This window comes from Rhinolophus sinicus, chromosome 15 (genome assembly GCF_057876585.1).
Source record: "Rhinolophus sinicus isolate RSI-liver-muscle chromosome 15, RSI-T2T, whole genome shotgun sequence".
NCBI lineage: Eukaryota > Metazoa > Chordata > Mammalia > Chiroptera > Rhinolophidae > Rhinolophus > Rhinolophus sinicus.
In genome coordinates, this window is record NC_142515.1 from 20,652,767 (window position 1) to 20,679,118 (window position 26,352).

Genomic DNA, 26,352 nt, shown 5'->3' on the forward strand with positions numbered 1-26,352 from the left:
AGTCTAGAGAAAGAGAAGGGGAGGGAGGTTGGTAGGAAGAAACAGTATCAAGGGAGGAGGGCTGACAGGAAGATTTCAGGGAGCAGATAAATGGAGAAGGGAGGTGCAGGAAGATGGGGACGTGGGCAGACGAAAGTAGCTGAGGAAGAGGGTAATCGTCGTGGGGCCCAGAGGCCAGCTCAGGCAGGCAGGAGGATTTACGAGCACAGTGCCTTACATGTTTAAGCGCTCACCTTCTAGATGTAGAGCCATGTCCCACATTTAGTAATATATAACCATAAGTCCGTTCCCGCTCACTCTCCAACACCTCCTCACTGAAGCACCACATTTATGTATTCTCTTCATATCTACTTATATTTTATTTATATTTATATTTTATATCTTATATTTATATGTGATTTACTTAATAATTGTCTCCAATACAGACACACACACACACACACACACACACACACACACACACACTAAACTGTAAGCCGCATGAGAGCACAGACTACATATTCTGCCCCCAATTTTCAGCTCTGCCTTACCAGCTGTGTAACTTTAGGCAGGCTTCAATATTTCATGGAGATTTTGTGAAGATCAAATGAGAAATGCATGCAAAATACAGAATAGCTCTCCTTAGAATTATTCAGTTTCCCCTAATACTGAGCAGGGTCCATGTTCCATAACAGCATTTCCTCCATTTCCTAGACGAGGTTCATGCTGGCAACGCATGGTGAGACTCTCCATTTCAGGATCTAAACAGAAAAGTCCTACACCCCTACCATCCCATGCTGTTTTATTGGAATTTCATCCCTCCGGGCTATTTCAATCCAATCCTCTCCTCCCTTCTCCCTCTCCTCCTGCCTGATGCTATGATGCCACAATCCAGTCTCTGTGACTCGGGAGATGTTTCCATGGTGATGAGCAGTGATGTCATAAAGGGGGGATTGTTACAGGGTTGAAAGATATCTGGCACCAGATGCACCCTGCCTCCTTATATAAGGCGGGGGCGCGTGGGGGAGAGGGGGAAGACAAATCCTGTGCAGTTCCAGAAAATGGGAAACCAAATCACCCAAGGGATGGCGAGGGATGACCAGACGGAGAGAAAGTTGCAGCTCCTTCCACACACTAGCAGCCCCATTTGGAAAAGACTGTATTTAACAGACCTCAACAACACACGGATCGTTTTTCGCCAAAGGAAGTCAAAGGCACAAACACGAGGCAGTGACCAACGGAGACTCCGCCTTCTGATCTAGGAAGACCCAAGCCAACAGTGGCTTCATCCACCACAGCCCAATGTAACAAATATGTATAGAATAAAAAGCCATGGACCCTTCCTTACCAGAGTCTTCTATTGCCATGTGTGTCTGATTGCGCCAAAGACAGACACTGTGATTTTCAGCCCAGCATGCATTTTACAGTAACGAGTCTTACCGGAAATGGCAGCCACCCCCAGCTGAATTCCTAGAGGAACTCAAACCACCTTGTCACGAAAATTCCCATTTTATAAGGAACATTCCATAAGGCTGTCTGCCACCTCTGGGTTCTCTAAATGCAAGCCCCGCCTTCAAAAAGGAGTGCCTGACACCAGAGGCATTTGGCTGCACAGCTGGAGGAAAGAGAAGCTGAAGGGCAATACTTGGAAGGAGAGAAGCATGGGTTGCATTGGAAAGGCCTGGTGAGGGTGGCCACTGTCACGGCCAGTTCCTTCTCTGACTATCCCTTGAAACTGAGTGATTGCCACAACTGTGAATGCCAAGGAATTGTTCCTTGGTCTCTTCGTCCCTCAAGAACTCTGGAAAGCAGTGCTTTAAACAATGCGTAGTCCCTCATTCTTTCTCTGGACAGCTGGTTTTCCTGAACACTCTGCTCCTGCCATGTTTGGTCCACAGCAATAGCTAAGTATGTGTGCAGTGTGTGTGTACTTTCATGGCCTTCATCATTATTTATGAGCTAACTTCAAAGGGAAGTCACTTCCATCCAGGAAGCCTGACACACGCTTTTCCATACCCATAAATGCAGAGAAATAACTGCACTTTCTTATTATTCCAGAGAGCACAGGGCAATGTTTTCTAGATGTCAAGTATGAGCAGCACCCAGCTGTCCACCGTGTATCAGAGAAAAGCCAAATGGCCTGCAGGCTACATCTCTAGGTTACTCTCCAGTTCCCAAACATGTCACAATGTCTCATGCCTCCTGGCTTGGGCCCACGCTGTCCTCTTGGCCAAGAATGTCCCCCACCCCTATGCTGTCCTCACAACCCTTTCAACCATTAGATCTGGGCCCAGGTCAAATGGCACAGATCCTCCTCTCTGAACAGAATGCTTCCTTCTAGGAAGAGGTCCCGCCCTCCGTTAGTGTCCATCATCTCCACTACAGTGCAGCTCTCTTAGGGCTGGGGCCATTTCTTACTCACACTGCATACCGGGCGGGAACACATGCCCCTAGCATCTGCAGTAAAGGTGCCAAGGGGAATGGTGGGAGAGAAGCCAAATCCTCACTGCCACCTTCAACTGCCCCAAAATAAAAGTTGAGGTTTAAAAGTAAGTTTTGGTGACTCAAGTGACTCATTTCATGGACTCGGGTCCCTTAATAAGATTGAAGAGGAGCAGTGTGGTCAAATAAGAAGGCCTGAGACTTTGGAGTCCCAAATTCTGGCTGTGAGACACTGAGCAAACTGTGAATCCTCCCAGAGCTCAAATCTCCCTTGTATAAAAGCAGAGAAGGGTGGAAGTTTCTGGGACTCCAAGTCCAGTTCTAACCTTCTAACTCACTGAAGCACTGATGGCATTTTCCTATCTTCAAACAGGAACGTGTTATACTTCAAGGATGATTCTTCAAGGCACTTTGCTGCTCTCCTGGGTTGATATTGTCCCTTTCAGTCGCCCTTAAAAATACCTTCTCCTGTTTATTACTCATAGTGCACTCTGGGCCGGGGAGGGATGATAAGTCCCCATGAAGGGCAGACTGTAAAGACAAATGGAAACTGCTGCCTAGTTGAGCTGCCCTTGTTAATGCCATGTCACCCAAAGAGAGCTGTCCCCCTTCCCAAATACCTCTGAGCCTAACCTTGGCCAGGCACGCCCCCACCCCCTACCCCCACCCATCACCAGCAAAGCTCTTCCCCCGTCTTCCATGAGTGGGGCCAATTCCATTAGTTTGCAAATACATCTCAGTGCTCCTGTGCATTTTGTCACTCTCCTTGCCCATGACAAATGCCTGGCATAAAAATTACCTTCAGAAATGTGTGAAGGCAGGCAGCAAGCACATCCAGAGGCCTGGGAAAGGTGAGGAGGCTGGAGATTGGTGGAAATGACCTTCATTACTGTGCATTAGAAAAATAAAAGGAGAAAGAGGAATGGGGGTGCCAGGGTGAAGGAAAAAGTACTGGTTCATTCACCAGCGCCATGCACATATTGAAGTCTACCCTAGTTGCTCAGCAACCAAGAAAAAGCATTTCAGAGAGCAAGGGGCTAATTGGATAAATGAATTAATTAGACATTTCTGGAGTCGGTGCCATAAATGACAACAGGCTTGAGGGGCCAGTTTCTTGCTGGCTAAAGTATCTTCCTCCCCTACCTGAGTTTTGGTCCAGCAAATTTAGGGAGCTGGGGAGGGTGGGAGCCAGGTAACAACAATGTGTCAGAGACGCTATCTTGGGAGGGGCAGGTAAGGGAGGGAACTCTGCCTTGGGAGAGAAGGTGAATTCAACGACCTTCCCTTCCAGGCGCCTTTCAACTCTCACATTTGATCAGTTTTGCCCTGCAGGGCAGGAAAGGCAAGAAAGGAGTAAGTCCCCACTCTGGCAGCCTGAAGGGAACTTAATAACCTGCTTTCCCACACCATCCCATGGGGGTTCCCTTTGCTGCATTTAAGACAAGCAGGTTCCCATGAAAGCCAATAGATGGCAGCTGTTAAGGCGTTTGTGTGGGACTCAGATGTTTTGCCGGTGGTTGCTTTTCCCCCTTGCTCTGCTTTGCTTCCTCCCGTTGGCTTCCTTTAATTACAGCAGAACCCCACTGGTTGCTGAATGATGGAGAGGGTGCTGCTGTACTGAGCTCACAGTGGAGAGGCGGGAGCAGGCAAAAGGCCCTGCTGGAGGGAAGGGAAAAGCTAGCAGAGGAAGAAGGAGACCAGCAACAACCACAGCCCCGACACAGCGAAGGGGAAATGGCCATGTGAGCTTCTGATTTTGCTGCCTGTAAACAATGTGCTGGGAGCCTCCAGATAGATAAGCCTCTACACCTCCCTCCAAGTAGGGAGAATGAGTTTTGGGGTGCTTTGAGAACAACTGATGTTATTGCTAATTACATCTCTCCCTTGCTCAAAATTACTCAGGCTGCCCATTGCAGATCAAAATACAGCCAAGCCTGTCAGCAGGGCACGCAAGGCCTCCAGAATCTGGCCTCACCTCATCCTCTCTCTCCTGCTTCCCAAATAGACCCTAATACTTCACTTCTAAGCTTTTATTCATCCTGCTTCTGGCCTGGAAACACCAACACGTAGGTACAAATGACTGTGAAGGCTTCTAGAGAAGAACAGGATGGTCTGATTGGGAAAAGGCCCAGGAGTTGAAAGCCCTGGTGAGATCAGTGGTTGAACCGCACACGCTGGGGCCTTGCTCTCCTCAACGTTACAAGTAGGGAAGTGGACGACCTGAGGCCCTGTGGTTCGTAAGGAGCTCTCAAGTCACACCCACAGGGGACTTGTGGCTCAGTCACTCACCAGCTGTGTGGCCTGGGCAGGTGTTTAAACTTTCTGTGCCTTTGTTTACGTCTCCTTACAATGAGGCTCATAACAGCAGATACTTCAGGGAGATGTGGATTAAATGAGATGCTAATGCAAAGGTCACAGTTCAGCATCTCATAAGAACACACTTAATGTTGTCCTTTATTTTTATAAAATTATGTCATTCTAGAACAAAATAAAAGATGATCTCTTCACCTCTACCCACCCATTTGTTCTGGTTCTCTCAGCCTTCCTCATTCTCAAACTCCATAATTTCACAATTTCTATGTCAGTAATACAGTAGATTCAATGACTTCCGTCTTTAAAAAGCATGTTTCTCTGTTTCATTACTGCAGCTGCTTCATTCTTCAGCTGGTTAGCTGTGTGACCTGGGCAATCTATGTCACCACTCTTCATCACAGTTTCCTCATGTGAGGGGGAAATGAGATGACACATATAAAGTACCCAAGACTGGCACCTGGCACATAGTAGGCCCTCAATAAATATTACAACCCATCCAAAAAGTCTTCACTTTTGGTTTCAATATTGGTTTGGTATTTCCATCCTCCTATCTTCATGGACTTACGTTAGATTTCAAGTTCCAAGAAGACCAAGGTCAAGTCTCAATCTGAATTTTTATACATAAACAGAGTGCCAAAAAAAAATGCATTCATATATATATTTTAAGAAAGGAAAACTATTAAAATTGTAATACTCAATATATACCAACAACAAAAGATGAATACAAGTCACGTTTGACTTCTGCAATTACAAGAGGTGCTCAAAGTGGTTACCATCTGCACCAAGACACTTTGATTACGGCAAACTACTGCTTGAGCAACGTTGACCAAAGTGTCCACTTGTATACATTTTTTGGCACCCCGATATATATATCCAAATCATAACCACACAATTCATCATCATTCACTACTTTTAATAACAATGATAATAAGGAGTATAGGAGATAACTCACCTATGGAGTGCATTTGTTTCAGGTCTCAGCTATATATATATAAACAAGCTCGTACGTAAAAAGGCTTAGCCGAGGGCTGTCCCAGTGGCTCAGGTTGTTGGAGCGCTGCGCTCCTAATGCTGATGTTGCCCATTCGATTCCCACATCGCTCAGTGAGCTGCGCCCTCTACAACTAAGACTGTGAACAACGGTGACCCTAATGCTGGCCCTGAAGGCTGAAAAGTTATAGTACAGGTTATGATTTCAGGAGTCCCCATCCCTAAAATACCTTTTCAAACCATCCCCAATAGAGGGGGAAGATTTTCATTCTCTATTAGGAGGTCCAATTTAAAATGCGTGTCTCAAAAGAAGACAGAGAAACATCCAACAGAGGTATGAAAAACGCTCAACATTGCTCATGATCAGGGAAATGCAAATCAAAACCACAATGAGATATCACCTCACACCTGTTAGAATGGCTACCAAAAAGACAAACAATAACAAGTGTTGGTGAGGATATGGAGAACAGGGAACCCTTGCGTATTGTTGCTGGGAATGTAAAATGGTATGTCCATAATGGAAAGCAAAGGTTCCTTTAAAACTTAAAAATAGAACTAGCATATGATCCAGCAATCCTACTTCTGAGTGTATAGTCAAAGGAAAGGAAATCAGTATCTCCAAGAGATACCTGCACTCCTATGGTTCATTGCAGCATTATTCACAATAGCTAAGGAATCCACCTAACTGTCCATCAACAGATGAATGGATAAAAAAAAACGTGATGTGTCACACAATGAAATACTATTCAGCCTTTAAAAAGAAGGAAATCCTGTCATTTGTGACAACATGGATGAACCTAGAGGACATTATACCAAGTAAAACAAGGCAGGCACAGAAAGACAAGTCCTGCATTATCTCACATATATGTGAAATCTCAAAAAGTCAAACTTGTAGAAGCAGAAAGTGGAACGGTGGTTGCCAGGGGCTGGGAGGTGGGACAAATGGGGAGATCTCGGTCAAAGTGGGAGAAATGGGGAGATTTTGGTCAAAAAATACAAGTTTCAGTTTTGCAGGATAAGTAAGTTCTAGAGCTCTGAGGTACAGCATGATGACTACAGTTCATTATACGGTATTGTATACCTGAAATTTGCTAATAGAGTAGATCTTAAATGTTCTCATCACCACCAAAAAAAAAAAAAATGCTTACTATGTGTGGTGATGATGGATACATTTATTAGCTTGATATATATATATATATATATATATATATATATATATATATATCAAAAATATATAATTTTTGTTGATTATAACTCAATAAGGTTGGAAAATAAAATTCACAGGACTCAGGAAAAAGAATTGAAAGAGTAAAGGACTAATAGTAGAACACTTTTTTCCAGAGCAGGGGGAGAAACAGAAGTGGAGGGTGCTGGGGACCAGGAAGAATAAGAGCCAGGAAAGGGAACTGAATGCACTTCAGTGCCTCCCTCTCTTTTCATATTGTGCTTTCAGCAAACATTGGCCCAGCCCCTATGTCTGAGAAGTGACACAAGCTCTGGGGTATTTCAGATTCCCTTCTGTCCCTGCAAATTCCATCTTCTACCCAAGAGTTAACCCATTGGTGACCCTGCTTTACTTGCTGTAAATTTACAATGGGTCCTACCCAGCTCACAGGATATTCAGGATGGACTTGTTAGAAGTAGAATAAATTATCGAATTAAAAAAAAAAAAAAAAAAAAAACCCTGAAACTCATTTTCAGGAAACTACTTTAGTAACTTAAATCAAGAAGAGACGCCCCAAACAACCCAATTAAAAAATGGGCAGAGGACATGAAGAGACATTTTTCTAAAGAGGACATACAGATGGCAAACAGACATATGAAAAAATGCTCAACCTCATTAATCATTAGAGAAATGCAAATAAAAACCACAATGAGATACCACCTCTCCCCAGTCAAAATGGCTATCATCAATAAATCAACAAACAACAAGTTCTGGCGAGGATGTGGAGAAAAGGGAACCCTTGTGCATTGCTGGTGGGATTGCAGATTGGTACCGACACCATGGAAAACAGTATGGAGGTACCTCAAAAGCCTGAAAATGGAACTACCTTATGACTCAGCAATTCCACTCCTAGGTATCTATCTGGAGAAATCCAAAACTCTAATTCGAAAAAATGTGTGCACCCCTATGTTTATTGCAGCACTATACACAATAGCCAAGACATGGAAACAACCGAAATGCCCATCGATAGACGACTGGATTAAGAAACTGTGGTACATTTATACAATGGAGTATTACGCAGCCATAAAGAAGAAAGAAATCTTACCATTTGCAACAACATGGATGGACCTAGAGAACATTATGTGAAGTGAAATAAATCGGACAGAGAAAAACAAATACCGTATGATCTCACTTATATGTGCAATCTAAAGAAAATAATAAATGAACGAACTAATCAGAAACAGTCTCAGAGACAAAGAGGTAAAACTGAGGGTTGCTAGATGGGAGGGGGGGGGTGCAGATAAGGGGGAAGGTGAGGGGATTAGAAAGCACAGTCAATAACCACAAGATTGCCATGGGGTCACGAAAGTTAATTTGGGGACTGCAATCAATAATGTTGCAAAGATTTTTCCGATGGACACTTATTTTATTAGAGAGACCACCTCAGGGAAGACGTAGATGCCTGATCACTGCATTGTACACCTGAAGCTGAAGCTGAACAATAATGAATGTCAACTACAATTTTACATATATACACATAAATTTATGTATATATATGTGTATATATATGGTTACAAGAAGTGGAGTACAGTATTAGGAATAGAGACAGTGGAAATGTAACGGCTGTGTGCGATGTCAGAGGGGTAGTCGATTGGGGGAGGGGGGTTATCGCTGTGTGAGGGATATAAATGATAAATGTCTATTACATTGTTTTGTACACCTGAAACTAACAAAAAAATAAATAAATACGTAAAACCCATTTTAAATAAAATGAACTATCCTTCCAAGGAAAAAGAAGAAAAAGAGACGCCCCAGAAGACAGAGCCGTGCAGCATTTGGATGCAAGCCCGTTCCTTTGTCTCATCTTCAGAGTCACCAGCTTGCTGTTCTTTGAAGATGGTCATCCCACCTCCTGCCATCCCCACCCCCATAAAATAGGGCAAAAACTGTCCCTGTCTGAGATTAAAGAGAAAGGAAAGGCCATTGGCAAGTCGTGGCTTACCCCTCTGGCCATTACAGGACAGTCTCCTGCTGCACAGGGCTTTCCTCTGCAGGAATCCACCCAACCCTGGGGAAGAAAAATGATAGTGCTGGAAAGGGCAGCTTCCCCCTTCCTTCAAAACATACACCCTCATGATGGGGAAAAAAATGGCTCGCAGGAGGTTGACCTACTATGAGGCAGACCAAGCTAATCTTCAGAACCTCTCATCACCTAATAATCATTTCCTACCCACTGTCAAGTATCTCAACCACAGGACAGGCACCTTGCCAAGCATTTCAAGCTCACTGAATCCCCACAACAGCTGTGCAAAATAAGGATTATAACCCCGATTTTGTAAAGGAGAGAACTGGGTTTCAGAAAGTAACTAGCCCAAGGACACACAGTAGTCAGTGGCAGAGCTAAGATTCAAAGTGAGGTCCGTGTGACCCAAGCACTACTCTGGCACCTAAACCATCCCATCCCTTACGACTCCCCACAAATTCTCTAATGTATTCATTCTGCTCAAGCCTCCTTATGTGGAGAAAAAGCCCCAGACAGCATTAAGAACTTAATGGAAAACGGGAGAGCATCAGGGTGTTGCAGAAAGAGCACTGGGCTAGGAGTCAGGGAGCCGGACAGTGGTGTGGGCGCCTCCACTATCTCAGTGAACTTGGGCACTCCACAATCTCTTCTGGCCACATTTTCCATACCTGAAAACGAATGTGGTTAGATCATTAGGTGTTCTTTCCAGCTCTAGAATTATTTCTATTTCAAGAGGATCATGGAGAGGACAGTGTTTAGTCCAAAGGAATGACTCCCAAATTGTGAAGTTATGGGGGGAATAAAAACTGGGCAGAGAATCCTCTGCTGCCCCTCAAAATCACACCACAAGTCTGAGCAACTCCTCCTATGATTTAATAACAATGACATCCCCTTCAACATGTCTGCAACTCTAGAGTTTATAATGCCCTTTCAAATATACAAGTATAATTTCAGTTTGATCCTTTCAACCATTACACAGATGAGGAAACTTGAGTCTCAGACATTGATTGACTTGGGCCATTTCATAAAGCTGATAGATGGTGATATGAAGGCTGGTCTTCCCATTTCAGTTTACCCACAGCCAAAGGAATGCTCCTACCTATATACCTTGTGCTTAGATTTAGAGACGTACTGCACTATGAGCCCATTCACATACGGTAACAACTAAGCTGTCAGCATCATCAATCATCCACATTGATCTCATTTGAGCACGTAATAGACACTAAGTCATAGTTGTTAAAGCTACTAATAAAGGAAGCTGGTACTATTTCAATACATACATCCGAACACCTGCCCACTCCATCCTCAGGTGAGACGGGCTCTGCTTGAGGCATACACATACAACACTCACATGTGTACACAGATGATCTCCCTACTACTTTCTCCCCTTATCCCAGCTCCTGAAAAAGGCACACTGATGAGGCCTCTCGTCTAAGACGTGGTTCTTTCAGCATCCCTTAGTCTGGTGCTGCAAACAGGCTTGGCTGAGGCAGGGGATTGTCAAGGAATAACAGTTTTTCACTACCGCCTGCCTAGATTCAGTTACAAGGTATGACAACGCCCATTTCTTTAAAAATTCATATGTGCACAAGAAAGAAAAGAAAACACAAAACAAAACCAGAAGGGGGAAAAGGCACTCTTGAAATGAATTCGACTGCAGAAGCTTATGTTCCTGCAGGCATAGTAGATATTAATAATTCAACAAAATATTACAGTAATTACTATACTTTGCAAAATCACAACAGTGCACTTTAGCACAACTCCTACCAATCTCCCTGCAACTGCCATTAATAAATAAAACACAGTTCCCTATATTAAATTTGTTGTTTAAAAGCTAAATATTTTATCAGCACTAATATATTTTAAATAATCAGTCAAAACCAAGAAAAATCCCACATTTCTCCACCACTCCCCAAATGAAATCCCATCTTCACAGCTAGAACAGAAATTGATTTCAATTCTAACAAGAATACACTGAGTGTTAGGGCTTGAAGGCCCCCATTGAGGGACCCGAGGACCACTCAGCTCCAACTCTCTGCTGGAATCTGATTAGGCTGCTAGAAAGGGAGGGAGAGAGAAAAAGTGGAAGATTAATTCTTTTGGACCATGAATCCAACCTACATCATTCAGCTCCAGAAAAAAAAGCCACGAATTGTAAAGAGAGATGAGTGGCAGGAAACCACCAAAAAGATACACCTAAGTATAGCCCTGAGCGTGTATGAGACTAGTGACCTTGAAATTTAGGAGCTTCACTTTGCATTTTAGTTATGTTCCCACAAATTTTCTACACCCAATCTATCAAGTTCTACTGATTTCACTTGCTGTATCAGTTAGTTTTTGCTGGGGGGAAAAATGTGGCAGAACAAACCACTTATCAAATCTCAACCGCTTATTTTCACAACAGTCATTTATTCTCATAAATGTACAGGGCAGTTCAAGTTTGGCTGATACAGCTGGGCTCAGCTGGGCAGTTCTGCTGCTCATTGCTGGGCTGGCCTGGGCATATTTTTCTCATGGCCAATGCAGAGGCTCAAGGCAGCAGGTAGACACACAATGCCTCTTGCTAACGAAGCTTAGCGCTGACATCTCTTCTGTTGGCCAAAGGCAGTCACAAGGCCAAACCCAAATTGAGGAAGTGGAGCAGAATGCCCCATCCACAGAGAAAGGGCACTACAAAGGCCCAATACAAAGGGAATTACAGGAAGGAGAGAAGAATTATAGAGCGGTGCCAACTACACCTGCTACATATTTCTTCAGTTGGCTCCTTCTTATCCACCCCCACTGCCACCGCCTAAGCCATCATCCTCTTTAGCTTCAGCAGCAGCCGGTCTCCTAGCATCCATCCTATTTTCCCTCCAACCCACAGGTTGATTTTTTAAATGTGAATTTAACTATATCACTCTCCTTCCTTAACCCCTCCCATGGCTTACCCCTTTGACCTTAGGATGGAGAATAAACTTCCCCTGGGCCCATACGGCCCTGTTTGGTCCTGCCCATGCCTGCCTGTCTAGCTTCATTCCTCACCAACCCCCAGCCCACGACCCTCTGCTCCAGTCACGCTGTCCTTCTTTTTGTCTCTTTCGGATGCCTTGCTTCCTTATGCCCCAGAAGCTGTGTATCCAGAATGCTCTGCCATCTCCTCTTCACTTCACTGACCCTGTGCCTCTTTTGCTTTTGCCTCTCTGCCCTCTCCAAGTTAAATGTCCCCAAGTTAATCTTTAACAGCATCATGAAACTCCCCCTCAGAGCCTAGCAGCTCCTGGCACATAAAGGGTACTCCACAAATATCTGTTGAATATTGACATTTTTTAAAAACCTATTTTTTTTTATTTTTAAAAGGTAGCTAACATTACTTTTTTGTTGTAGAATTTTATATTAAAGGTATTCGGATAATAAGTGTCTATGGAAACTTGCTCCATGGAGTGTTTAGTCGCCCACACCGTACTGATTTTGTATGTATCTGGTTTGAATACATAAGGTCTCCTTAAAGGGTTGTGCATCATCAACGTGAACAGAGCCACAGTTGTCCCAAGCCAGGTACCTCCCTTCCCCACCTTAATCAGTCCCTGAGTGGGAGGAAAGACACATATCATCCAAAAAGAGCAGATCATACATAATCGGCAAGTAATCTAAGTACTTCAACGATCCAAGGGAAATTCTTCTTGACCCCGGATTTCTATGTCCAGATGAACCATCAAGCCAATGTGAGAACCAAATGAGTTTTAGACATGCCAAGAATGAAAAAAAGCAAAAAGAAAGTATTGCTCAAACACTGGGTGACCATGTTACACTTATCATCCAAGCCAGGATCTTTCAAGAGTTAAAAGGAATCTATCAGTATTTATGTCAGGACACAGGAATAAGCCAGGACATTCCCACATACTCTCTGAAAAAGAATACTTGAGGATATACCACAGAAAAATGAAAATCAGCTTAATGAAGGAGGAATGGGATCCAAGAAACAGGAATAGAATACACATGTGAGGGTTACAATAGGGAAGCCTAGAAAGAAATCGGTACAAGTTAGAATATCCAGTAACAATACAATTAAGAAGCGGAGTATCTTAGGACTAGGGTGAAAAACAGATGTTTCTTCTGTTTACAAGGAAGATAAAACAATTAGAAACTCAAGGTAAAACAAAAAGCTGTATAAGAAAGTTAGGCCAAACTAATATGGCAGAATTCTGAGCCACTGTCAGAACATAAGATAATCTATTTCACCTCAAAGCTCAGAATGCTCTTCACCAAGTGACACAGGTTTAGTCATGAGAATTAGATCTATTTCCAACCATGCTACTGAGTTTGGTTGTAGATAATAAACATGACTGTATAGTTAAGCATGATGTTAGTTTCCATTTACTGTGCTTTTGATTACATTCATTGTATTTCCTAAGTATGCTTGAATTCCCAAGTATTCTGTTATCTCACATTGTTCTCTGCAATGTTTATATGTGTTTCTCACACACAAGACTATATAAGCTTTGTGGGTATCCAGTCTGCATCATATACTTTTTTGCACATCCTGCATCACTAGGCATATAGTAGAGGCTCCCCAATACTGCATATTAACTGAAAGGAATAAGGTAGCACAATCAATACATTTCAAATCCTGGAATAAAAGTTTAAAAAAAAACATGCAAATTACATTCCCATCTGAGAATGCTATTATATCAGATGTGACTTGAAATACATTGTACAGCATTTCCTGGAATAAGAATCTTGAGATTTTTAACACTGGGTATGTGTGCTAATGAAAGTGTTTCATTAGTGCTGGGAGAAGGCAAAAGAAGGTAGGTGCTGTACGTGGTTCCAAATCTACTGTGGAAGAACCTCCAGCAACTTAAGAGATAAAGGAGAGGCTAGATGAACTAACACCTTTAGTTCATATCGCCCCCTGCTCATGTCGCCTCTTCATGTCACTTTGAAAAGCATTCTTTTCAAAATGCTTCCAAGTGCAGTAGCTCATTATTTAACTGTGACATAAAGGGAGCAAATAGGATTGTCCCCATTTCACCCATAAGGAAATGATTGATCTAATACCACATCTAGTTTATGGCAAACTGAGCCTGCATCAATTTATGCGACTCTTTCATTTCATATATGAAGAACCTGAATCCCCCAAAATTCAAACAAATTAGCATCACGCTAAGAAAAAAAAAAAAAAAAAAATGAATGAATGAAAGCACATCTGCTTGGGATAAGACCAAATGCTTGACAGAAGCATTTTTCCATGTTTTAAATCATTGTTCAAGACGGTCTCCTTACTAATGAACCCATAAAAAAACAAATCCTTATTCATAGACATGTAAGCTATACACTTGGAAGGGTCTTTCACTTACACCTGAGAAATGGTGACTTGCTAAAGACAGTTTATGTAAATCAAGAACCCAAACCTAGAGACCCCAGCTCCCTGGCCCATACTCTTTGCAACATATCATGACGGCCCTCACTGATATCTTAGAAAGGTGAGGTGATACTCCTTAGCCCTGAGAAATGACAGTGGAGACTAATCGGGAGGTGTGTGTCCCTTCCTCAAAGCCCCAACACCATGTTCCTGCCATTCAATATAACCCCGGACAGGGCTCCTCTCTCCTGGAAGGTGCTACTCAAAGGGAAGACCCTCTTAGAACTAGGGTCAGGGACTTCATTCTCTCTTATTCCCAACACATAGCACAGTAGAGCCCTACGCAGGAGTTTTCAAAAGTATGAAATTCCTGACTTTGTATGATGGTTAATTTTATGTGTCAACCGGACTGAGCCATAGGGTGCCCAGATATTTGGTCCAACATTATTCTGGGTGTGTCTGCAAGGCTATTTCAGGATGAGATTAATGTTTGAATTAGTAGACTGGGTAAAGCAGATTGCCCTCCCAATGTGGGTGGGCCTCATCCAATCTATTGAAGGCCTGAATAGAACCAAAAGGCTGAGTGAGAAGTAATTTTTTCTGTCTGCATGACTGTCTTCAAACTGGGACGTTGGTCTTCTCCTGCCTTCAAGCCTCAGACTCAAACTAGAACTATACCATCAGCAGTCCTGGGTCTCCAGCTTGCGGACTACAGATTGTGAACTTCCCAGCCTCCATTACAGCGTCAGCCAATTCCTTCCAGCAAATCTCTCTACACATACAGATACATATATACATATGCATATACATATGAATATATATACACACATGTATAGAGATTTACTGAGGGATATGTTTGTATGAAAATATACATTCATATACATACACAGATATACATACATATATACACATTTATACATAAACATATATGTGTGTATATATATGCATATATATATATATATATATATATATATATATATATATACACACACACACACACATATATTTATACATATATATGTATTTCCTATTGGTTCTGTTTCTCTGGAGAGCCCAGACCAACACATTTTGAAATAACTAAGGTATCTTAGTATGCGTTCCTCCAGAAACATACCCTGAATCAAAGATTTGAATTCAGTAATTTATTTCAGAGGTGATCCCAAGACATACTGACAAGGGGGTGGGGAAATGAGATTGGGATGGAAAGGCAGCCAATAAAGCAAACAAATTAACACCAGAGGCAACTGGGGCTTAATCCCACTGGAGACTCTAGGAGACAGTGTAGAAAACAAGCCTCCGAGTTACCCCACCCCAAAGGCAAGGGAGCTGAGGTATCTATCCACCAAATCCCACTCGTCGTTGATAGGTGGCTGCTTCTTACTCCTTGGTGGGAATTAATTTCCTGACACCTCTTGCCTGTGCCTTGTGTGATGAAAGCTCCAGCAGGCAAACAGCCCCTGATGCTGGTGGTTAGAAGTCAGGCCAGCATGTAGAGGAAGGGCAGGGACAAGGGGACAGGGAAAGGGTACAAAAAGACCTGCTACAAATGGCTACAAATTCAACCTACCCCACTTCCTGCCTAGGCAGATGCTGAGAACTAATGTTCTTAACCAATAGACTAGCCTACTCTGCTAGACCCTTTATGTGTGTTATCTCTAAGATTCACAACAGCCCTACAAGCTCTGTATTATCCTCATGTTACAGCCAGTGAAACTAAGACTCTGGGACCTGCTCAAAGTCACTGTTGCTTGGGGACCTTCTCATAACAGAAAAGGCAGTTTAGAGTTTTGAGAAAGCTTTCAATCAAATGTGTGTTTTCAAGCATGAATGACACTGAAAGCAACAAAGGGATGTGAGCAACTCTTTCGCCCCTAAAGATACCTTCCTCTACACCACCACCCTGGAAAATAAGTGTTTCTGCATCGCGTTTCAGGGCCTCAAACTTCTTCTAGAAAGCTCCCCCAGCATGTGGAATCATATTTGGATATGGAAGCTTCAGCTACTCTGCTCGCCCTGAAAACAAAAAATGTTGAACTCAGTAATTGTTCTCCATCTCCCACTGAGAACAGATTTCAAAAAGAAAAAGTTCATTTGTTATGCAGCAGTGTAATCTTTAACCTGATTCTTGTCATCCATAAAAGAACCTGCCTATCTCACCACAGATGCCAAAAAGTCTTTGAGAGTATTGAGTCAGGCACGTGCGACCTCAGCACAAGTGACAGCTGTGATGTCCCAGGGGTGCAGACTCTGGGCGTGAAGGCAGCCAGAGGGGGCCACATTCTTCCTGATCCCCAAGACACTCATTCTTCACACAGGCAGTTTTAAGTATTTAAGAAAGTATTTATGCCATTCAACTCAAAAAGCTTCTATTAACTGACCACCATGTACAAGGGAGTGAAGAGCACAAAGGTAAAAAATGCAGAAGAGATGGGAGAACCAAGCCTGAGAATCATTTCCTGAGTTTTAGTCCATAAATAATGGAAATGTCATAAATAGGTTGAATGGACTGCAGAATGGATGCATTTGTACAAAAACTCCATTTCCTTTTTTCTGCAGGAAGAGGCTGAATGATCAACCCTCACAGGATTCAACTGCTTTGTTACCTATCAATTATTCATCTATGAGCCACCAAACACCCCCTCTCACTGTGCCCTTGCAGGGGGTGCTGCTCTCCTCTCCTGTGAGGTAATTCCTCATGCAGCCTTCTTTTCTTATTTCATTCTGTGTATTTTCACTTCTTTCCCAGGGCTCCCTCTAGTGTCTGTGTAGGGATCTAGGGCTCCATTTTTGGTGCATAGGGCGTAGGCTAAAAGGGAATTCAAACCTGTAACTCCGTGGGGATTGATCACTGCAAAATGTTAATGGGTTTGGCCAGTGTGATCATTCCGGGAAAAAGGCTACAGGTATCCTGCAAATAGTTCCAACCATGGACATTCTTATTTTACACCGGGCACAAAGTCAAGCTAGGAGATCAAGAGGAGACGCAAACCTGGAATATCAAGGCCCATCCCCCAACTTCAACGTAAATGAGTCCTGGGCATTATAGGCTCTGTTGGCCAACCAGACCCAGGAGCCCAGTGTTGTCCTATTATCCTAAAGCTACACGTTTCACTCACTTCCTTCAAGAAGTCTTCCGTGATTCGCTGTGAGGTGTAATCATGGATTCCCAAGCCAAGAGAAGCTACTCTTCATTTTTCTGGATACCTTTCTCAGCCCTTCACTCAATGAAACTCCTGGGAAAATGTTCAACTTATTAGCTGTGAATTAGTGGAATCTTTAACCTGATTCGAATCATCTGATTCTAACCATTTCTATTACAAATTCAGAGAATGAGTTTCAAGGAGCCAGGTCCCCACCATTCCCTTCTCTGTCTCATTCACTATCTCAGCACCACACAGAAGACAGATAGCTCAAAGACGTGTCTCACGGAGGCCCTGGACTGTGGGAGGTGGCTGAAATAAGCATCTCCCTGAGAATTGGGTTCCAGCCAAGGCATTGCCATCAGCTCCCTGGGAAACTTTGAGCAAGTACCTACTTCCTCTGCTTCACTGTTTCCGCCTGAAAATATAAAAATAACAACTAAACCAACTAAAATCTCTGGAGGGCTTACTACAGGTCAGGCACTTCTTTTAAGCACTTTGCCAAGTACAATGTCTTGTTTAATCCTTACAACAGCCCAATGTGAGAGGTACTATTATCATCACCCTCTTTTTATAGACGAAACATAGCCAGGAAAGGGTAACAACTTGCCCCATGTCACGTAACTATGAAGAGGCAGAGGCAGGATTTGAACCCAGGCACCTGGCTCCAGAACACATGCTCCTCACTATTCACTATATGGCCTTGTTTCACGCTCCCAATCTATGTCTGTTCCCAATTAGTCCTGAAAAGGATTGCATTCATGATGAGAACCCTCAACAATTATGAATTCACACAAGACATAACATCAGTATGTCTTGTGTTAATATTAATCCCCAATCCACAGCCTAATAGGATTCTTGATTATCCTGTAGAGCTCTATTTCCAGTTTTTGCCCTAAACTGGATTCTCGTCCAGTGGTGCCAAGTAACAGGCCCCTACTTAGCAGTGGGTTACTGACCGACAGCCCTGAATGCTGGCCCCCACTGCGCTGGTCCCTCTCATTTCTTCAGCAAGGAGTTAACAGTGGAAAGCTATTAGTACAATCCTGAAGTTCTTAGACTCCATTCCCTTTTTTTTCTGAAATTTACTATAGCACAATTATTAGTGTAGTATAAAGAATAGCATTTCCATAAATAATTAAACCCAAGCTACACTGATCAAAATAAATGAGCAAAATGTTCCTGATGATGCAACCAGGCTTGATTCACTTACTAACTCAAATAATGAGGTGACTCACAAGAGGCCCTCATTAGCAGTAGTTAGGAAGATACAGATCGTCCAATATTAACAAGCTTGGTATTTATTGTCTGCAGCCACAGCAGGGGGTGGGCAAGATGACCATAGGACACAGCCCTGGAACAGGAGGGAAAATCTATTCCTAAGGCTTCCCAGCCAGCCTCATGTATACTCATCCTAGGCCTCAGTCTATCCTACCTATAAAATGAGCAGTACCCTATCTCACCTGAGTGAAAACACATAAATACTCTTATAATGAAAATGGTCTGTTAAACCCAGGAAAATGGAGAAAATTGGGAGTGGATAGAGGACAGCTTTGCTGAGAAAGAGAAAATGAGTAGTTGGAAATCCAAGCTGTAGGGCGCCACATTTCTGTCTCAGCTTCAGATCCCTCATCTCTTTGCTAAGTGATTTGAGGAAGACAATTTCCAAGTGCACATCCAGCCTTGGCATTCTGTATGTCTAAGCTGCCCGGAGTGTCTCTCACAGGGATCCTCTCTCCTCTGAGCTCATAGTCTGAAACAATCACTTCACAGTTACCCATATATCACCCTGTGGCATCTGTCTTATTGTTATGTGTTATTTAACTTTACCAAAGAGCAGCCTCATATCCAAAGCATGTTGGAAGGACCTTGAGGCAAACACTATCTTATCTTTCACATTGGTAGGGACCCCCTCCATCACGTCCCTACCAATCCAGTGCCCAGAACACTATCACACAGAGGAAACACTTAGCAAACGGTTGACTATATTACATGAGCCCATCTGATTTCTGGAGTACTAAGGAAGAAGCCAGGAGTACTGAGTAGTCCCTATTTCTGTCTTACTAAGTGGGATATCTATCCCACTGAAACCTTATGTTAAATCTTATGCCATTAAATCTTATGTTAAAATGCATATATGCAATAATAAACCAGGCATATAAACTCAACGCTATTATGAGATCGTGTTAACTTGTCCTCTTCCCACAGCTACGGCATTGTCCAGTGCCCAGGGTCCACTCAGTAACTATGTACAGAACTATGTCCCCAGCACTGTGCCACACGCCTCAAGACACATGTGAGAAGAGCAAAACTCACCCTTGCTGTTTTTTTCATCCTTCATCCTCACAACACTTACAAAATAATACTAGATTAAAGTCACCAAGTATTGAACTAAATACAATCAAATGTGAGTTGTAAATAATGGGCGCATCTCAATGGAGGCAGAAGGGTATCCTACGTGAGGAGACCTCAAGAACGAAGGCTTGGAGTCAAGACGGTCTTGGGCCAATGAAGGGGCTCCTTCAATAGAGTTGAAGGAGTCAACCAGGGAACAAATACAAGTTGGAAAAGTAAACCCAGGACATACCTTGGATTTGAATCTAAGATGCTAAAGATACTCAAGCTAGAATGTAAACATACTGCTTGAAATACTCCTGGTTATAGCAGTTATCAAGTTATGAACAACCTGAGAAAGATATCATCAATACACCAAAGGATAAGTATTTCTAATTTTTGTGGTAGCTCTTGCTAGATGAGACTTGAGACTGTCACCCTTTTCTCCACACAATCAAACATGATCGAGTACCTACTACTCCATGTAAGTCTCTACTCATTGCCAACAAAGTCTGAGCACCATCAGACCCTTTCTCGGTCACTTACTAGTTCAAAGGAGAACAAGCGCGGTCAGCCAAATTCCATTCATCCCATCGCGCTGGTTCTGATGACTAAGGCGGCCGACCAGGCACTAGCATTCTGTTTTCCACCTCCTACTCCACAAGGTCTCTTTTCCCCCATACTTGCGGAACAATCATATTTTGACATTTTCTCTCTGTGAGGGAAGTGTCTCAAGCCAGGCAAGAGGCCAAAAGAAGCAGGAGATCAACTGGTGAGTCAAAGCACCAACGTGCAGGTGTACCTAGCCTTGGATAAACCCCTGGCCTTCAGACACATCTTCCTGTCTCAGTTTGTCTGGCTTTGTTGCACCTTTCTGGTCCTTCTGGGATGATTCAGGGCCCTCCAATCATCCAGTTCCTAAACTCCCCTAGTAACAATAATAGATTTACCCAGCCCAAGGAGAAAGCAGTTCTCCCTTCTGCCCCCTGAGCCTTCTTACTACTGTGACCACAACCCAGCCCCCTTCCCTTAAATCCAATACAATTGTAGAATCCACTTCCTGACTTCCTGAACTCCAAAGCAAGGTCCAACCACTGCGTTTCTGTAATCATTAAACCAGGCCTCCTAATTAAGGAGTTTGCAACTTCTGCTTACCTTGGAAATCACTGCAAGATCTGAGAAGCAAATCACACCCTGTAACCAGAGCCATAAAAGGAGGCTCAAAGCAAACAGTCTGTTGTCTGCCCGCCCCACCCCCTCCCGGAAGCCAACAGTGACCAGGAGCAATTAGCGCTGCTCTGCATTTCCCAGCTACATCTCAACTGAGATGGCTCCCCTTGTAATATTAATTTAAAACACATTCTTTTTGGCAAACCCCTGAAGAATGGTTTCTGTGGCAGGCTTCTTTATTAAGCCTCCAAGAAGGCGAAATGCATTAAGATATTGTGACACAGGGACTGTGAGCAGATATGATGAAAACTAGACAATCCAGCCAAAAGCTGTTTGAAAAATCTGTTTGGGAGCCACAATTAGATGCTCCAGTGAGTGACATACAATTAATCTGATCAAATCTGTCACTATTTTGCACATTAGGAGTAAATATTTTAGAACACAGTTCAGCTGAATTAGTTAAGGGTATGAAATTCCACCTGGGAGAATCTGTGTGTTCTACCTCCTAGCGTGCTCAGGGAAGGGTGACCTGGTAGGGACCTGGAATTATCAGCATCTCCCCATTTCTCTTCATCAGGGTGCACTGTTGGGCCCATTAGCTGAAAACTGTTGGGCAAGTCATTCCAACCAGATACACTGCAGGGGCACCAGCCTGCAAATCGCTGTCTCTGGGTGCCAGCTGCTGGAAAACAATGGGGACCCATCTAAGGAGGATGCAGCACTCTCACCTCAACACCAGGAATAAGGGATCCCCATCAACAGTTACTCCAAGAAGGAGGGGGCATGGAAATTGGGCTGCTGCCTTTACAACTTCCCACTCTCCAGAGCTATTTGCCAACTCACTGACCAAGCAGGGAGGCGTCTTCCTTCATTTGAGACAAAAGGGCAGAATGATGTGTTTTTCTGTTCCCCTGCCAGCCATGGGGACTGGATTCCCTCTGGGTGTTTGTGAAACATTCTCTAACCCATTAATCACCAGCTGGAGACAGCCAGAGAGAAACAATGGCAAATTGATCCCCTAGAGTCGATGCTCCAAGGCCAAGTCCACTCACCTGTCCCCTAGAACAACCGGAGGGCAAAAATGGTCAGACGGGGACCCAGACTCTATCCCCTCCTAATACCTTCTGGCTCAAGCCTGCTGGGCACCTCCTCCTTTGCCCCTTAAGCCGTCCCACCCCACTCCTGGAACCAAAGTAAATGTGACCCAAGCCTAGGACAAGGACGTCCTTCCGCCCCCTGAGCCCCTGGGCACACACTAGACAGATGGGGTGGGTGGGGGTCCTTCTCTTGTATGTCCACCTCTGCATGCCGGACTGCAAACATTCAGAGTAGAGTTCAATTCCCGGTTATATGGGGTGACTGAAAAGTCTCCCCAAAAAAGGAGTCCATGTGAAGCAATGACGTCCACCAAAGGCAATTGGAAGGAGAGCAGGAACCCCCACAATGTGTTAATTAACCTGGTGGCTTTCCCCAGCAGACCATGCTTAACACTTTTAAAGTCAGAAAAGAAGATGGAATTCTCTTTTTGTGTCAAAAGAGCCTGGTGCTAGGACCCATGTTCTCTGCCGTGGGGACATCTCTCCACTTTGAAACCAATGATGAAGGCATCTTTCAGAAAGTTCATCACCCTCATCACGCCTCACCTGGCTTTTATTTAGAGCACCTTCTTTTGCTGCCCTCGGGACATGGGGAAGGGAGAAAGAAACCACCTGGATAATGTAGCAGAAACTGGTTTCCCAGTTTCTTTCCCAGGGGTGTTTCCTTAAAGTCTCTCAAAGACAGGGTCATGTTAACATGTTTCCCCATCTTTCCTCAGAGTGGCACAGACCTGATACTCAACAAAACCTTTCTCACTGGTACTGCATGCAAAGTGTGGGCAAAAGAGGCAGACCCAGCCCAGGAGCTAGAGAGGCAGTCCCTCTCTGGACCAGACAAAGAGGACACAGCGGGGTCCCTGCACCCACCTGTGCTGCCTGGGACACTCAGACTGGCCACCAGCACAATAAGTAAACCCCTAGGGAGCCATCGGAGGATTGTCCAAATCTCATCACTGTTACTAAATACTCCAAGGCCAACTGGTCCGTTCCCCAGCCCCTTTTGGCCTTCTTTTAACTGAAGAGCCATTTCCCCAGGGAGCATTGGGCTAGACTTGCCCCCCTCACTTCCTCTGCTGCACAACTGCATGGGAGATGGGCAGAGAAAGCCATGCTCATTTAACCACTATTTGCAAAAAGCATTCTCTAAAGACTCATCTTCAGGGGCTTTGTCAACAAAAAGGATCCTTAAAATAAAAGCAGAAATGTAAGAAAACTTTTTCGGCACAGTGATTTTCTATTGTCCAAATGTGGCAGTAATAAAGTCACAGATAGTGAGGACATCACCTCCTCTACCCAGGACCTTTACTTCAACACATCCTATCCATCCTCCTCACCAAATAAGAACACAGGAAGGAACACACACACACACACACACACACACACACACACACACACACACACACACACGGCCTGCTGAGAACTTGCAAGTCTTCAAGCGCACATCCCTGCAAAGGTACACACTTTGCCCATCCCCCACGCCCAGAGCTGTGCACTCCAAAGCTATAGGGTCTTCACTAGAAGCAGATGAAGTAGCCGTGGCACTGGCTGCAGGGAGCTGGACTACACAACTCCTTCCCACCCAGCACCTCTTACCCAGGCTGGGCTGCCCGCGCTGTGTGTCATTCATAGGAAATCCGTACTCAGGATTGCTGATGTGCTGTGCTTCGGACTACTTAGCTTTTCTGTTATTCACTACTTGCCCCTGTGACAACCCCAAGCCCTGTTAAAATAAGGAGAAAATTTTGCAGGGAAATCTTTAATGCCAGTCATGAAGAGATATACGAAGGGAGGAGGGTGGTGCTTTCCCATTGAATGAATTCCCCAAAGCTGCCTGTGCAGACATCCATCATCCCTTCTGCCCAACGCCAGCTTCGCATCTGATCCGAAGCGCCAAAGAAGAAAAAAGGATTTTTGTGAGACAGGCCGAAGTGGTGGTGGCGGAAGGGAGGGGAGAGGGGTAAATCGTGGGAGGCCACCCCACTCCACCCGGAGAGTGCGTTCCTTGGCTTTTCCTAGCTTTGGCTGCACAGCACTGGGAGCAGGCGGGGTGGGAAAGGACCCCTCCTGGCAAGCTCTTGCGACTGCCTGGGGTGACAGAGCACAGGGTGCTCCAAGCGGGTCGCTGGATGGAGTGGAGGCTGCCGAGTGAGCTCAACGGCGCCACCTCTCGGTACAGCCACTTCCAGGGGAACCTGGACACGGAGAGGAAGGGGTGGAGAGGTGCCCCCAAAGCACAGGGCCCCGAGTCCACTTCGGGAGCTGATGGTGGTGAAGGACGCAGCCGCCGCCGAGGCGAGGTTTGTGCTCAGCGACTTACGAGTGCTTGTGCATGCGTGAGGGTGCGGGATGAGGAATGGGGGCTGAATTGCACTTCACTGCTTTAAACTTTTTTTTACTGCCTCTCCTGTAGCTTTCCAGGGCAGCCGCCTGGGTTTTGAACGGATGATCGGTGTTACCTGGAGGCCAGGCGTGGGCCGAAGTGGTCCAGCCTCCAGCCAGGGCATGAAGAAAGAAAGTTCGCCTGGCGCAGAGAGCAGCACACCCTAAGGCGGGAGGAGGAAGTCTAAGTCGCCTGGTCTCCTGGGTTCCCTTCCACGTGATTGGCGGGGCAAAGAGGGAAGCCCCAGCAGTCTGAGGAATCCGTCAGTCTGTCCAGCAGCTCCCTCCCCAAATCAGTCAGCGTCCTCACCCAGGAAATCAAGCGCCCAATGGGAAAACTGACTCTCCGAGCCGAGTACCAGAGAACGTGACCACAGACCCCTCCCCTGCTCATCTTTAAGTACCCTCTTCCCCCTATGCCCTCCCGGCGGCCCCAACCCTAGGTCTTCAGTAAACAAACGCACACACAGTCTTAAAACAAACTCCCGCTAACCTGTTGGGGGCGTAGGGGAAGCCGGATGAACCTGTTCTCTCTAAAAGTCAGTGCACACCACCCCCACCTCCCTCATGGACCCTCGAGCAACTATTTGTCCCTCCTTCCTGCCCCCCATTCCCCCTTGCGGTCGGGAGACAGTGAGATCCACCGCCCGCCCCGCCGAGTGGGTACTCACGCTGCTGTTGTGTCCCGACCAGTGCACCATGGCTTGGTTGTGCGCCGAGTCCCCAGTCAGTGCAAAGGAGGTGCTGGGCAACCGGAGCTCTTCGGCCACCGCACCCCCAGCCCGCAGCGCCTTCCCCTCCTCCCGGAGACCCTTGGCCAGAGGACGGCTTTCTTTGGAACCGTCAGCCAAGGCAGTGGCCCGGGTGTCCCAGCGTTCCAGGGCACTGGGGGGCTGCGCCCGGCGACTCCTCCTCCTCACACGGCCAGGTTTGCCAGGATCTGGGATGCCCTGTCCCCACCGTGCGCCGGCTAACGATGGCCCCCCATCTTCCTGCTTCTTTCCACCGCTGCCACCGCCAGGCTGGGGCAGCGGTTCTGGTCCTTGCCGGCGCCCCAGTGCGGCGCCTCTCCGCGCAGTCGCCAGCTCCTCCGGCCACTGGCTTGCCATTGCCCGAGGCAAGAGAGAAAGCAGCACCGGCCGCGAAACCGGGGCCGCGGGGCCCCCAGGACCGCCTGTCGCACCCCAAGTGATCTCAGCACCGGCCAGGACCCACGTCGATAGAAGCAGGAGCCCTGTCCGGGCGAGGGGCGCCCCGGGCCAGCCTGCGGGGCGCTCGGTGCGCGCCACCTCCATCCCGCTGCGGCTGCGGCGGCTCGGGCTGCCGGGTGTGTGGTGCCTGCCGAGGTGCGGGTCCGGCGTGGGGGGTGTGCGCGCGCTGGCGAGCGGGAGAGTGAGTGTGTGTCGGGGGAGTGAGGAGGGGGCGGCCGGGAAGGAGGTGGCTCAGACTGGAGCTCCTCGCGGGTCCTCTCCACTCTCCTCCTCGCTCTCAGTCGCTCGCTATCTCGTCCAGAGGGTGATTCCAAACCCGAGAAAAAAATTAATAAATGCCCCTTCTGTTTTTTTCTTTTTTTCTCTTATTAAAATAAGGTCCCCTAAAATCTTCCCCACCGAGCTCCAACAGAAATTTCGTGAAAAGGGATGTTCATAGGTAATGAGAAAATCCTCTTTTAAAATATGAAAATCAAGCCAGATCCAGGAGGAGGGGCTGGCAAGGGACCCCAATCCAGAGTCTCTCCGAAATCCAGCCTCCAACCTGCTCCCAGTAAAGAGTTGGGAGCCGCTTCTCCCCGCGTTTAGGGGGTTACTCTTCTGGCCTGTTGTAGAGGGCGGGAGATGGCGCGCAGGGAGGATGGGGGGGGGGGAGCGTCTCAAGGGAGGAAAAGGGGGAGAAGGCGGAGGAGGAGCAAAGTGTTTTCAGCGCCAACTGTTCGGGTTCCGAAGCCGAAGGGGAGCTCGGAGCTTTCTCGTCGGGAG

At 45.6% G+C, this 26,352-nt stretch overlaps 1 protein-coding gene across 1 annotated transcript in view; it reads right to left on the reverse strand.

The window, feature by feature from the left end:
• Window positions 1-25,809, reverse strand: part of SORCS3 (sortilin related VPS10 domain containing receptor 3) — a 539,923-nt gene extending 514,114 nt beyond the window's left edge. Inside the window, exon 1 of the mRNA XM_019725085.3 lies at window positions 25,048-25,809. Within this exon, the coding sequence (XP_019580644.3) occupies window positions 25,048-25,671 (624 nt within the window). The 5' untranslated portion in view covers window positions 25,672-25,809. The remainder of the gene's footprint in view (window positions 1-25,047) is intronic.
• Between the last annotated feature and the right edge of the window lie 543 nt (window positions 25,810-26,352).